A 13108-nucleotide genomic window follows, 5' to 3' on the forward strand; every position below is an offset into this window, starting at 1 on the left:
AGCACAGAGACGAGTCATTAATAAAAATTTATATATGCTCTGTCATCTCAAGCTAACGCGTGGTCAAATAAATATTTCAAATGTAAACAAGGATCAAAATAGCTTTTGCACCATTGCATACAGCTCTTTCAAAAATAAAAAATTTAGATATAACTTGGGTTCAACTATTAAAAGCACTGATAATTTTTTATTTCTAACTGAACCAGTAAAAAGCAAGGCAGGATTCAAAAATAACTCATTGTGGAGAGACGGAAAAAGCAATTTTAGGAGAGTAGTCCACACGCTGTCTGAACTTAAATTTTAGGAGACGAGCCAAATTTTACAGCCCTTGGATTTAACATGCTCGTACACATATAAAATACACGGAGGAGAATCGATCATAATAATATGAATGGATATAATCCAAAGTCCCCCTCTTCAGATGAAAATTAGAGCATGGAATGGAGTCTCTCGCGAGGAGTCCTCACATGCCTTCTAGTGATATCCTTCACGCTAGGACAGCCAGAAAGGGCCATAGTGATCTCCAGCTCATCCTTCAGCATTTCAATGACCCGTCTCACCCCGTATTCCCCCATTGCTGCCAGCCCATATATGACAGGCCTTCCAACCTGCGCGAGGGCCAATAACCACGTTGAGTAGCAGCAAACATTAGCAACAAAACATGAAGCATACATGCAAATGCTCCAGTGATCATAAGAAAAATAATTATAAAAAAAAACTGCAAGATGCTTCCTTCTGGCCAAGCAGCAGCAGCAACTGGAAAGAGCTTTTTGCAATTCAGACCAACATAAAATTTGAAAAATGAACAAAGAGATCTGTGTCCAGCCGAAAGAAAAAGCAATTTGCCAAAGAGAAGCCCAGTATCACAAAGTTGTCTCGCACTAGTGGTTAATGAACACACCTCTAGATGCTAACATCTCCAACAAGAAGGCTTGTGCAGTGCAGGACGTGGGGGATGGGATGTTATTCATTTTCGTGTACAATGTACAAACTAATGAAATACTTGATTTGGGAGTGGAAGCAAGTGCACTGTGAGATGTATACTTGGGGAAACTATATGGATGCAAAGAGCTTACAAGAACAGCTTGTGCACCAAGAGCTAATGCCTTGAAAACATCAGTTCCCCTCCGCACGCCGCCATCAAAAAGAACAGGAACTTTACCACCAACAGCATGGATCACCTGCGAAAACAGGAAAATGTGAACACTAGTACTTTTTTGAAGAGGTACATTCCATTTGCTGATTAAATTCATCTAGCCAAGGTCCATAGGAATAATTTAATGCATTCCTAAGAGAAAGTTCCACTGTGGATGCAGAATACATGCTGACATATATATTCTTGTCCATTGCTTTTTAGTTCCGAAAAAAGCCATAAGCTTGACTTGTAAAAACCTTAGGGCAGAGTTTCAATAGACATGCCTATCTGGGAACAGGAACTGGCTGTGGTCCATCACTGAACACATGCAGTCAAATCAGTCAGCTCCACTATGTTCTTTGTTCATATTTTCATTGGCCAATTTCACTATCAAGTTCACACTTTGGAGCTTCAACGCTCATATACATTCTTGTTTCAACAATTCAAAAGTTGAAGCAATGTTTAAAAAGGCAAAATCAAGGGTCACCTCAAGACAAGACAACTTCAAAAGCTCCAAGGAATAGTGTAAAATACCAAACTCCTAAAAGGCAAACATAATATTAGGTCTTCCACATCTGCGCTAAAGGTGCAACTTTTGCTCTCTTTCAGTTGAGGCTTCATGCATATGAGTTTGCGAATATTAGTAATAGATGGTTAGTAAGCTAGTGTTGGCAAAACTTAATCAAATGTGTAATTGAAAGGATAAGGAATGCTCTAATCTGAGATGTATCTTTGAAACCCATTAATTATATCTTCCAAAAACAACAAAGAGCTGCATATTGTGTCATGAACACAAATTAAAGTTTGTAATTTTATAACTATCACTTAGCATGGTTTTACCTGGATGAATTTTAAGTTTGCATGCTTAGAGCTAAAATCATCAACAAGTAGTTTAAAAATTATATTTGAATTTTTCAAGCTTTATTCGTAATTTTTATAATTATTCCATATTTTTTTCAATACATATGCAATTTAAGTATATTTATTACTATCACTTAGCATGGTTTTACCTGGATGAATTTTAAGTTTGCATGCTTAGAGCTAAAATCATCAACAAGTAGTTTAAAAAATATTTTTGAATTTTTCAAGCTTTATTCGTAATTTTTATAATTATTCCATATTTTTTTCAATACATATGCAATTTAAGTATATTTATTATCAAAAGATAAAATTCCAAAGAGGCCCGCCTTCTAAAAATCAAGTGTGGGAAGTTCATTTTTTTTTTTTTTAAACCAATGCTTTTTTATTCAAAATTATTTAGCAAAAAATTATTTGGTCCATAATCTTATATTTGTGAAGTGTTTCATTCCCTAATTTCTAGTTTGTTCAGCGTCTTCAGACATAAACACAAACATTCTAGTGTCCAACTGTTCCTGCATCCTACTGCAATTCTGGGAGTCAAAACTTTAAAAAAAAAATGAATAAATAAATAAATAACAGAAAAGTAAATTTCTGCTCCCCATGATGGTACTATCTTGCATAAAAGGTTGGAAAATGCTGAAGGCTACAGGCCTGTCACCTGTTCAGGCTCGTGGTGCCTAGCATTGCTCCAAAAAGGTCACTAAATAACACAGCCATCAGCCTTTGATGGTGCATACAGAGCTTCTTATCGACATGTTAGTCTACATGATAAGCATGAAAGTAGAAAAACCTCTTCTAAAGCAGAAATAGTGGCTGGAACATAATCTAGTTGGCGAGCTCCATGATTGGAGACAATAATCCCATCAAATCCTACTTCCACAGCCTTTATAGCTGCAAAAGAAAATGGAACATAAATCATCGGAAACAGAAAAAAAAATAGAAAAAAATTGTTTTTTCAGGCTTGAATATCTCATCAACTACTAAGACCATGAATGAGCCAGAAATTCAAGGAAGTTGCTGAAAGGCATATATATATATATATATATATAAATTATTGACATAGAATTTTTGTTTATTTATTTTTTCTATTGTCCCCAAGGGGGCGCTCCAACAGTTTAAGCATAAGACATCTATGCTAGAGGTCTTAGATTCAAACTGCAGAAAAGGATGGCTAGAGGTTACCCCCAATTGCGTAGCTCAAGCCCAGTGGGCCTCCATGAAAAATAAAAGTTATTTTAAATTGTGAAATCCAGTGCAAAAATTTTTTATTAACACAAAGGACTTCTATGCTTAATTGTTCAACATCTCGAGGTATTCGAAAGCTATTACCCTAAATTCAAATGTGAAGAAAAATCCTCTTAGAAAGCATAAATAAGGATCAAAATAGCTTTTGCACCATTGCACGTAGCTCTTCTAAAGATAACTCAAATTTTAATAAAAAATGTAAAGAGAAATTTTAGTTCAACTAATAAAAGCACTGGTGATTCTTTCTTTCTAATGTTCGAAAAGCAATGACAAGATTCAACTATTAAAAAATTAATCACAATTTTACCATCTTCTTGAGTAAGCACCCCCTTGAGCAGAATTGGCAACTTCGTAATTGATCTTAACCAACCTATGTCCTGCAAAGGTGGTGATGCTATCAATATAATAGCAAATCATCCTAGACCATGCAAAATTTTTTAACATGTTCTATTTGTGAAAACCGTCACTCAAGCTGAAAGCCAGCCAAAACAAACACTAAAGAAGTACAGTTAATGCAATATTAGTTAGACCTCCCAACACAAAGTAGCATCGAAGTGTGCAGATGCGAAAGCTTCAACATCTGAACCTTTATCCTGCAATAGTTTACAAAATGGAGAGAACACACACTTCCATTAATACATACATTTAATAGGCACAAACATGAAAACACTTGTGCATGTGTGCATGCATCTTTGTGTGAATGCATCTGTTTGTACGTGTTTCCACAGAATGTACATAGGAAGAAAAGATGATAGAAGGTAAACATCTCTTCTCAGGTTGAAATGTACTCTGACCACAGTATTAGAGGTTGCTGTGGATATTAATTCATGCATTTTTGAGAAATACTCAAGAAGTTAATTTTCATACAGCATGATTAATTTGATTATCTAAAAGTGAAGATTCTCAATTACAGGGAGAGAGCTTCTATCTATCTTGCCTTCGAGCCATGTAAGCACCACTCTGATTAAACCCATGGTCAATTTTGAAATGAGGAGCAAATATTTTGTAGCAGTGAAGCCCAATTCCATCATTGAATTGTCGGGGTATAATTCATATAACTCTTATTGATGATGGGTAATTGCTTGCATAATTCATATAAATTTTTTCTAGTTGACATGCCTCTCATGGCAAGGAACCTGATCGCCCGCATTTTTATGCATCACACTTTTTAGCCTCATAGGCAGGACAGTCTTATAAGTCTTACACATTTCTCTGGTAATGTTTAGCGAGGAAAAAAAAAAGAATAGATATGTTCTACTCACAGATACAACTTCACTGGATAAGAGACCTTCAAGATTCTTCAGCTGAGGTACAATCATTCTGCAAAAGTATTCAGTGTTACAACTTATAATTTAAATGTGATGCTTGAAGCTTATTGTGTCAATATGAACAAATAAGAAAAAGATGGCATAATTTTTTGAAAGATACTAAATACTGTTTTCTCTGAATAGAACATGAAAAAAGCAACTAAATGCATAAAATTGCTGAAACAAAAGAGAAATGTTATTTTGCCTGTTCTTTATATCAGCCTCCCTTCGACCAAGTCTAGGAGTGTCAGCAGTTAGAACAATAGCCTTATATCCATTTCTTTCAGCTCTCTGCACCATCTGGGCTGATATATCCCGCCTCTTATATACCTATTCACGAAGGGATACAAATTTACAAGTTTCAGTTCCTGTAAATGAGATCATTACAAGGAGGAGAAATAAACAATAAAAACCAGTATTTCAGTTGCAAAGAAAATTTGGAACTATAATAGCTCAAGAAGAATAAAATACATATAGTTGAAAGAAGCGAACAGCGTTGCAGCTGGAAGCAACCTCCTCCACAGTGCAGGTGGATGTGAAGGATAACACCTACAGTGAAATATTCTCAGCATTCAGGCATATAGACTAAGCCAATGAGCTCAATATTTGATACACTAATACCATTATGGTGTTACATGCAGCTGCTGCTCTGGCTGTTGCGACCTCTCCTGGAATTAATACAAACAAAAAGTGTAACTATGATTGTACCCAAATTTTAACTTAATTCTTTGGATCAGATTTATTAGACCTTCATGATGTGCTAATTTATGCATAGCTGTTGGGGCAATCATAATTGGTGCGGATATTTTGTAACCCAATACAGTAGTTGACATATCTATTCTGCTGATATCTATGAGAATTCTTGGATGAAACCTAAGAAGCCATAGCAAACTGATGGTAAATTGTGCACCCCATTTAAAGCATTAAGCATTAGGGGAACAAGAAGTTACGTGATTCTCTTAAATGCTTCCACATTTTCCTTCAAGGTGTATTGGTCCTCTGCACCCGCACTGTAGAAATCATAGTACATCTTTGGAAGGGCCTGCCGGGCCAATTCTTGGAACTCATTCACATTGACTGGTTCGGATGCCATTTATCCTGGAAAGATGGCAGTCAATATGTGTTTGAATTTCTTGTGAGTAAATGAATTTCAAGTGTGCAGCAGAAGCCAAATGTGTGATGAGTTGAGTGTTAGTGGGGAAGGTGTATAGTCAAATATGAAAATTCACTTCAAAGTTTCCAATCCCTTTGAAAATTTGTTTACACCATAAGATATTATAGACAAAGTGACTGAACAAGTACATTATACTAGAACCTGAAATGCCCTTCGCTGCGTTTGGGAGCATGGATTTCGGGCCTTGAATTTGGATTTGGATGTATTTGGAAAAAACTCAATACAATTTTGTATTACATTTTGTTTAAATCTACACAAATCCAAATCCAAGGTCTCTCCCAAACATAGGACTAATGATCAACAAATTATTTGTATGAGCTCCCCAGATAATTCCTTGTCCCCTCATAATCCCCACTGCATTTCTTTCATTTCTGAAAAAACAGCCATCATTAAGAGAATTATCTCCTCCTGTTTGGGGTTTAGAGTTAAGGCTTTGGATTTGGATTTGGATTTGTCTATGTTTGAACAAAATGCAATCCAAAATTTTATTGGATTTCATCCAAATCCACATAACTCTAAATCAAAGGCTCCCAAACACAGCCTTAGCGTCCCTACAAATTCACTCGAGTAAGGGGTTTGGGACAACTCAATTGGGAAGAAGAGTAGACCACGTGAATTAAAATGACAACCATATAGGTCATCCAGAACCAAAACATTGGAACAAGTTCTGCCAATGTTTGATCATACAGATTATTTGTCACTTTAAAAAGAAAAAAAAAAAAAAAAGTAGCTACGAAGAGTACCATAGAATTTTAATTTGTGTAAATTTGGACGAAACAAATCACGTAATTGCATTAAACTTTGTTCAAATCCAAACAAACCCAAACCCAAACCGCTTGAAACTCATACTCCAAAACACAACTCAATGGAATTCATCACTTCTTCCACCATCTTGAACAATCCAATTGGGTCATGGAATTAAGAACAAACTCCACTTTATTCCGAACATCACAAAAAGAAGATAGTTAGTTCGGTTCAAAAAGCCCAAATAGAGCTTTTTCTTTTTATGGGTTGCTCCTGGGGGTATCTCCTGCACAATCTCAACCCAATAGAAACCATTTTCTTCATTTTAAGCAAAACACTTGAAATCCAAAGTACTACAACTATGATCCAAAGGAGAAAAAGAAAAAAAAACATAAAACGCTTAGAGCAATCAGAAGAAGAGGAAAGATGATGAATGCTAAAGATTAAGAGAAGGACAATCTGTATCTTGTACCTGAATCAGCAACAAGTGAAAGTTCCACCCTTATCGAGAGAGAAAGGAGAGGAGAAAAAAATAAAATGAAATGAAAATGTGAATGCTCCTCCAATGGCTTCTTTCGGCAACTTGCTGTGTACTATGAGTAGGAGTGGTGTCAGCAGTGAAAGGGGTATAGTTGTAATGTGAAACGCCGCCTCGGTGCACGCCAAATGTCAACAGTGAAGAGGTTAGGACGACGTTGCTTTCAAAATGCTTCAAAACGGTACCGTCTTATAAGTTTTTGCGCGCCATGCGAAGTTTCTCGGTTTGTCGCCTGGTGTCTCGTGATAAGCCTAAATAATCCCGTTTTAAAATTTTGTTTACTAAAATAAAAGCACATAATTGCTGTCAATTTTATTTGGTTTTTAATTTTAAATTTTTTGTTTTGTTTTCCTAAACTTGCACACTGTCGATCCAGTTGAAATTAAAATATATATATATATATTAAAAAAGAAAATAAAAAGAATGAAGGAGTTGAATATTTGTTGGTTTCAAGGAAAATTAGAAAGAAAAAAAAAAAAAAAAAAAGAGATCAATAAGCAAATTTTTTATTTTACCCATTTTTAATATTTGTGTTTCTTAATTTTCAATCTTATCAAAAGAAATTTTCATTTAGAAAATATAATTAAAAAAATTACTTTTTGTTTTCTTTTCCTTCTTTTTTCGAAGCAAAACTCTTTATTCAAACCGACCATATATAGGTAGTGTTCAATTTCATGCTCTTTTTGTCACTTAAATTTGTTTTGGTTCTTAGTTTTAAAATTTTCAAACCTATCCTTCGGATATGAATCCTTTAAAAAAAAAAAAAAATTAGGGTAAGAGTTATTTACTTAAAAAGAAACCTCTTTTTAGGATTCAAAATATCACACACCTATCTTGAGATTTCAAAACTATCACAAATTTTTTCGAAATTTGCTGAAAATGCATAAACGTCCCCTAAAACTTATGTTTTTTGTAAAATTTAAGGAAAAACTTGTATTTTTTTTAGGCAAATCTTAGGGAAAGTTTCTAAAATTTTTGAAATCTCACGGAAGGTCTTTGGAATTATTGAAATCTCCTAGTAGATTTCTTGAATTTTTGAAATCTCGGATAAGCTTATTATTTTTTGTCAAATCTCATAAAGGTCAATCTCTTTTGCCTTTAATTTAGTAGTTGTGCTGCCAATCATCCGTACTCAACTGAGTTTGAGTTGTTGCATAAAATTGGAAATGGGCACAACAAGAACATGATTAACAAAATTCTTAGTCAAAGTGGGGGAAAGGCATCGTCAGATTACAACTGGAGATTGTTGAAATGCCTAATACTGCAACCTTGGTTCCGTTCCTTGACCATATTCTGCTCTGAACTCGTGCAAATACTTGCAGTTTTCGCCATAGTAGCATCTTCCTTTAGCATAGTACCGACACGGCTGCTGCTGCTTTTGCTGTTGTTTGTAGCTGCCCCACCCACGAGATGGACTACTATGCTTGTTGTAAACCCTTCCTACTGATTGCAGGGCAGTCCAACTCGGTGGAGGGAAATGACCTCGTCCCTGGGATGTGCTAAGCAATGGACAATGATTCGTGTTTATTAATGGATGCTTGTAAACTTGACTCGAGGGAGGATAATGACCTTGTCTCTGGGATGTCCTATAATGGTTCTTGTTTGCCAATGGCTGCCTCCCTGATGACACATTTTCTTTTTGACACAACAGAACCTTTTGGTACTGTTGAACCTGATGATTCTGATGTTGTTGTGCTGTTTGGAGTTGATTCTGTGGCTGCTGCTGTTGAGCTCCTTGGAGCTGCTTCTGCTGCTGCTGCTGCTGTTGAATTGTAGGTTTCCCCGGAACAACTGGCATGGCTGGCTTTGTTGGATTTGACCTGCTCTGACTAGATTCGGACTCGATCTTTCTGGCCGCCCTGAAGAGATGAATTAAGCATGAATGAATAGGAAAAGATGACTGATATAAGTTGAACATTAGAGTATGTCAGTGTTGGTTGACATCTAGTGGGTGATTGTGCGTGTAATATTTGGCTTTACACCATGCTTATACCCATTTGCCTGGAGCTTCTTCCTGGTTTCCTTTTCCTGTATACGTGCTTCTCTGTTTGCCCGAGCAGAAGTACCCCTGGAATGCTTTTCTAGCAACACTTTCTGCCTCTCCCCTTCATCTTCCCACTTCTGTGGTGAATAGCAAAAGGATCAATTCAGTTGTCATGACATCAAATGATAAATGGATAACATAGAAGGGAAACATCGTTTGTGGCACAAACCTGCCTCATTGTCTTCAACCTATAAAGGTTTCTTCCTTTGATGAGGAGGGGATGAAGAGGTGGGAGGGGCTTCTCCCCTTTGCTCCAGAGGACTTCTATCTGATCAGATGAACCAAAAAAGGACGCATTTGACACTAAGGTAAGGTACAAAATCTCTTGAATACATTATTTCTACTGCTTCTGCATAAAGCAGAATAAGAAACACATCCAACACCTCACATGGTGTCACAGTCCCACATTGGTTGTGTACTAAGGAGATCTTGGACTTAAAAGGATGGTTTGGACTCCAACTATGTGATTGCCGCCTTTTATAGGACAAACTCGTGAGCCCAATAGGCCAAAGCAAACAATACCTCACCAATTAGACCCAGTACTATAACATTTAATATCACTTATCAAAGCCACCTTGAAGGTACTATCATGTGGGCAGATCCTACGCAATAGAGGTATAAGCCACTTGCCACTCTTACGAGGGAGTTAGAGATTGGACGAGAGACCTTGAAGGTGAAGGTACTATCATGTGGGCAGATCTTATGCAGCAGAGGTAGAAGCCACTTGCCACTTTGACAAGGGCGTTAGAGATTGGACAAGAGAGAGGTACTATCATGTGGGCAGATCTTATGCAGCAGAGGTAGAAGCCACTTGCCACTCTGACAAGGGCGTTAGAGATTGGACAAGAGAGCCTACCACGGTCCCACATTTGGTGTGTACTAAGGAGATCTTAGGCTTATAAGGATGATTTGGACTTCAACCACGGTCCCAAATTTGATGTGTACTAAGAAGATCTTGGCCTTATAAGGATGATTTGGACTCCAACTATGTGAGGTGTCTTTTATTTGGACTCCTACGCAATAGAGGTATAAGCCACTTGCCACTCTTACGAGGGAGTTAGAGATTGGACGAGAGACCTTGAAGGTGAAGGTACTATCATGTGGGCAGATCTTATGCAGCAGAGGTAGAAGCCACTTGCCACTCCGACGAGGGCGTTAGAGATTGGACAAGAGAGCCTATCACGGTCCCACATTTGGTGTGTACTAAGGAGATCTTAGGCTTATAAGGATGATTTGGACTCCAACCACGGTCCCACATTTGATGTGTACTAAGGAGATCTTGGGCTTCTAAGGATGATTTAGACTCCAACTATGTGAGGTGTCTTTTATAGGACAAATCTGTGAGGTAGTAGGCCAACATAGACACAATATCTCATCGGAGTTGAGCCCAAGACCGTCACACATGGATATTTGAGCTTACAGAACTGGGGGTGCACCCAGTAGTTTACAGGGTGTTCAAAGACTAAATCTATTGAACAGATTGTGTACTCAGTATTAGATTGCACCGAGTTGAGAATACACCATAATCTTTTGCAGCTTTATTTCTCTGAATCAACAGTAGTTTGGCTATGGTAACATGAAAGAGCAAGAGCACGGTCTGTTTATGCTGCTTGTATATCTTCTTCTGTACATTAGTAAGATGGGTTTTACTATTTTTAGCTCACCGTGAATGTATGCTGTTGCTTGGCAGCACCATAACTATCTTTAACAATGCGGCCTGCAATAATCCTTGTACCGCAGGGAGGACCTGTGGCACTCCGGGATGCTATACTGAACCTGAGAACACCATAAACAGATGGGAAATATTGAAAACCAGGTTAGAAAAACATTAAGAATAGTCAGTAGCAGCAGTAACTTGTAACAGTTAAAACATTGCCATTATCTGTTAGTCCAGTAAACCCTCAAAATTTGGGATCATTAATGGGATTAAACCACAGCAATTCCAAGGTTCCCATCAACTAATGCACACAAATCATTGGATATAGCTCAAAATTTTGTAAAAAGGCAGCCTTAACCAGATAACAGTCCCCTCCCCCCCAAACGCCTGCCGCAAAGCAGACAAATCAACAGCTAGAATTCAAATTTTTATTAAAAGAACTGCCCTAACTGGCTGCCAAACCAAAATCATGCAGGAGGACTTACATTTCATAAACATTCTGTTCAAACATAACAACATCTCCTGTGCAAGAATCACCTGCATGAAACAGCACACTCTAATCCATAAAATTCATAGATTAAAGCATAGTTGACGATGATTATTTGTCTAGGGCTGTTGAAGTGAATTTTATCTTTGATGGTGAAACATTCAGCATCCAAAGACAATGTGCTTCTGGGCACCCAACCACTGTTGAATCTTGAATGAAGCATAACCCACAAATAAAGCTGGTATAGAAATCTATTCAAAGAGTCTAAATGGCATTTCAACTCCAAAGGAAAAATGAAATAGAATGCTTGCCTTTACAGTTCAATACAAAGCTGGACACTGGGTACTTGTTCTCTCCACCACCATTTACGATACTGAAATACAGAATGTAACTTAGAAGGAAAAACATCCAGGGTTCCATGAATGGTGAAAAGCCACATATTTATGCAAACTAATTGCACGCCACAAGAAAAAGAATTACTCTAGATGCTCCCTAATGCGCTGGATGAGAGTATCTTTGTTTCCTGTCAGCCTCAAACCATGCTTCCTTAGATAAATCTTGCATTCATCAACTTTAAGTTTCTCCAACAGACCAGCTGCCACCAATAATGACAGAATGACAGAACCTTATATACAAGGGATGATAACCCATGTTTACAGTCCGCAAATAATTGACGGTAAGCGTATTTATTTGATCCCTCTCTTAGTTTTAAAAGAAAAAATGTTCGATTTTAATATGGGAAATTCATATTCAAAAATATAGAACAACGAAATTTCTTCTACATTCTTGAACCATTCGGGAAAATGGACATGACCATGTGTTTCTGTGATTTTCAGAACTATTTCTTCACTTCAATAATATTCAGGTAAAATGAAAATAATTTGTGATGCCTAAGACTCTGCATAGATTTTAGATTTTGGATTTGGGTTTGTATTGATTTAAATCAAACTCAATATAATTTTTTACCGTATTTTGTTTAAAATCATGTAAACCTAAATTTAAGGTCTGCTCCAAGTTACAAAACATCGAGGCTTCGAGCATAGGGTAGGGAAGAAATTTAGAAAGAAGAAAATCTTTAGAAGGCATTATCTACTAACCTTCAATGGATTTTTCAACTTTCTCAAAAGTTTTCTCATCTTTCTCATCAAGATCAAGCCCTATTACTTCCACTTCACCTGAGCCTTCGCCACCACCCAAATCTATGCCCTTAGGCGCACTGCATATCCAAAAAGCCCCAAACAAAGTTTAAAAAGAAAAATTCGAAATTAATCCAACATACCTAGACATAGTTTATTAGCGTTAAATCACAGTAGATTGAAATCCGATTGAAATCATGAACTTCCACATATAATGGACTGACCGAGACTTCGTCTTCTTCTTGATTGAGAGATCTGAAGGCGGAGCGAGGGTTTCCTCAAGAATGTCAAATGTTGGGTCATCTTCCGAGTCGTCAGAAAAATCTTCATCGGGGTCGGATCCTTCGTATTCAGAGTATTCCTCTTCTTCATCTTTACCTTGAAGAACGTGCTGCTCGGAGACCGCCATTGATGCTTTTTCGCCTGCTTCTAAAGAGCTACAATACACAAGGAGATTGAGCTCTTGGCTTTGCGGAAATGCTTCGTGTTATGGGATTTAAGCCGATGAAAATGCGACCGTTGCATAGACACTAGAGAGGACGATGGACGAAGTTTAAATTTGAAAATATAAAATAAAGAAATTTTACCAAAACAAGACCAAAGATGGATTGATAAAAATAAATTAAAAAAAATTGCGCAAAATACCTAACGGATCTTTTGAACCTTTCCAAAAAAAAAATAAAAATCCCATGTAGCTGCATAAGGTTTTAAAAATTTTACAAACTCCTTGATATTTAATTTGTGTGCTCGTCGAAAATAATTTTCTTTTTGTTCAATATA

The 13108-nt window shown here is 37.0% G+C and overlaps 2 protein-coding genes across 3 annotated transcripts; both read right to left on the reverse strand.

Moving 5' to 3' along the window:
* Positions 1-165: 165 nt before the first annotated feature.
* LOC131163631 (peroxisomal (S)-2-hydroxyacid oxidase GLO4) lies at positions 166-7163 on the reverse strand. The gene is made up of 12 exons (XM_058120252.1): positions 6939-7163; positions 5499-5646; positions 5297-5421; positions 5170-5216; positions 5020-5097; positions 4754-4878; positions 4504-4561; positions 3772-3834; positions 3549-3618; positions 2787-2887; positions 1077-1181; positions 166-608 (listed from the first exon to the last, which is right to left on the reverse strand). The coding sequence occupies exons 2-12, from the start codon at positions 5639-5641 to the stop codon at positions 429-431; spliced, it is 1095 nt and encodes a 364-aa protein (XP_057976235.1). The 5' UTR covers positions 5642-5646; positions 6939-7163; the 3' UTR covers positions 166-428.
* A 972-nt stretch (positions 7164-8135) lies between these two features.
* Positions 8136-12895, reverse strand: LOC131163624 (zinc finger CCCH domain-containing protein 62-like). 2 transcript variants are annotated; one of them, XM_058120242.1, is made up of 9 exons: positions 12553-12895; positions 12290-12408; positions 11673-11787; positions 11504-11565; positions 11191-11242; positions 10713-10824; positions 9218-9316; positions 8998-9125; positions 8136-8863 (listed from the first exon to the last, which is right to left on the reverse strand). In XM_058120242.1, exons 1-9 carry the CDS (start codon positions 12735-12737, stop codon positions 8260-8262), a joined length of 1476 nt encoding a protein of 491 aa, XP_057976225.1. In that variant the 5' UTR covers positions 12738-12895; the 3' UTR covers positions 8136-8259. The 2 variants fall into 2 exon arrangements, with proteins under 2 accessions (XP_057976225.1, XP_057976226.1); XM_058120243.1 differs by lacking the exons at positions 11191-11242; positions 11504-11565 and having other exon boundaries at positions 10713-10818; positions 12553-12818.
* Between the last annotated feature and the right edge of the window lie 213 nt (positions 12896-13108).

This window comes from Malania oleifera, chromosome 9 (assembly GCF_029873635.1).
Source record: "Malania oleifera isolate guangnan ecotype guangnan chromosome 9, ASM2987363v1, whole genome shotgun sequence".
Taxonomy (NCBI): domain Eukaryota; kingdom Viridiplantae; phylum Streptophyta; class Magnoliopsida; order Santalales; family Ximeniaceae; genus Malania; species Malania oleifera.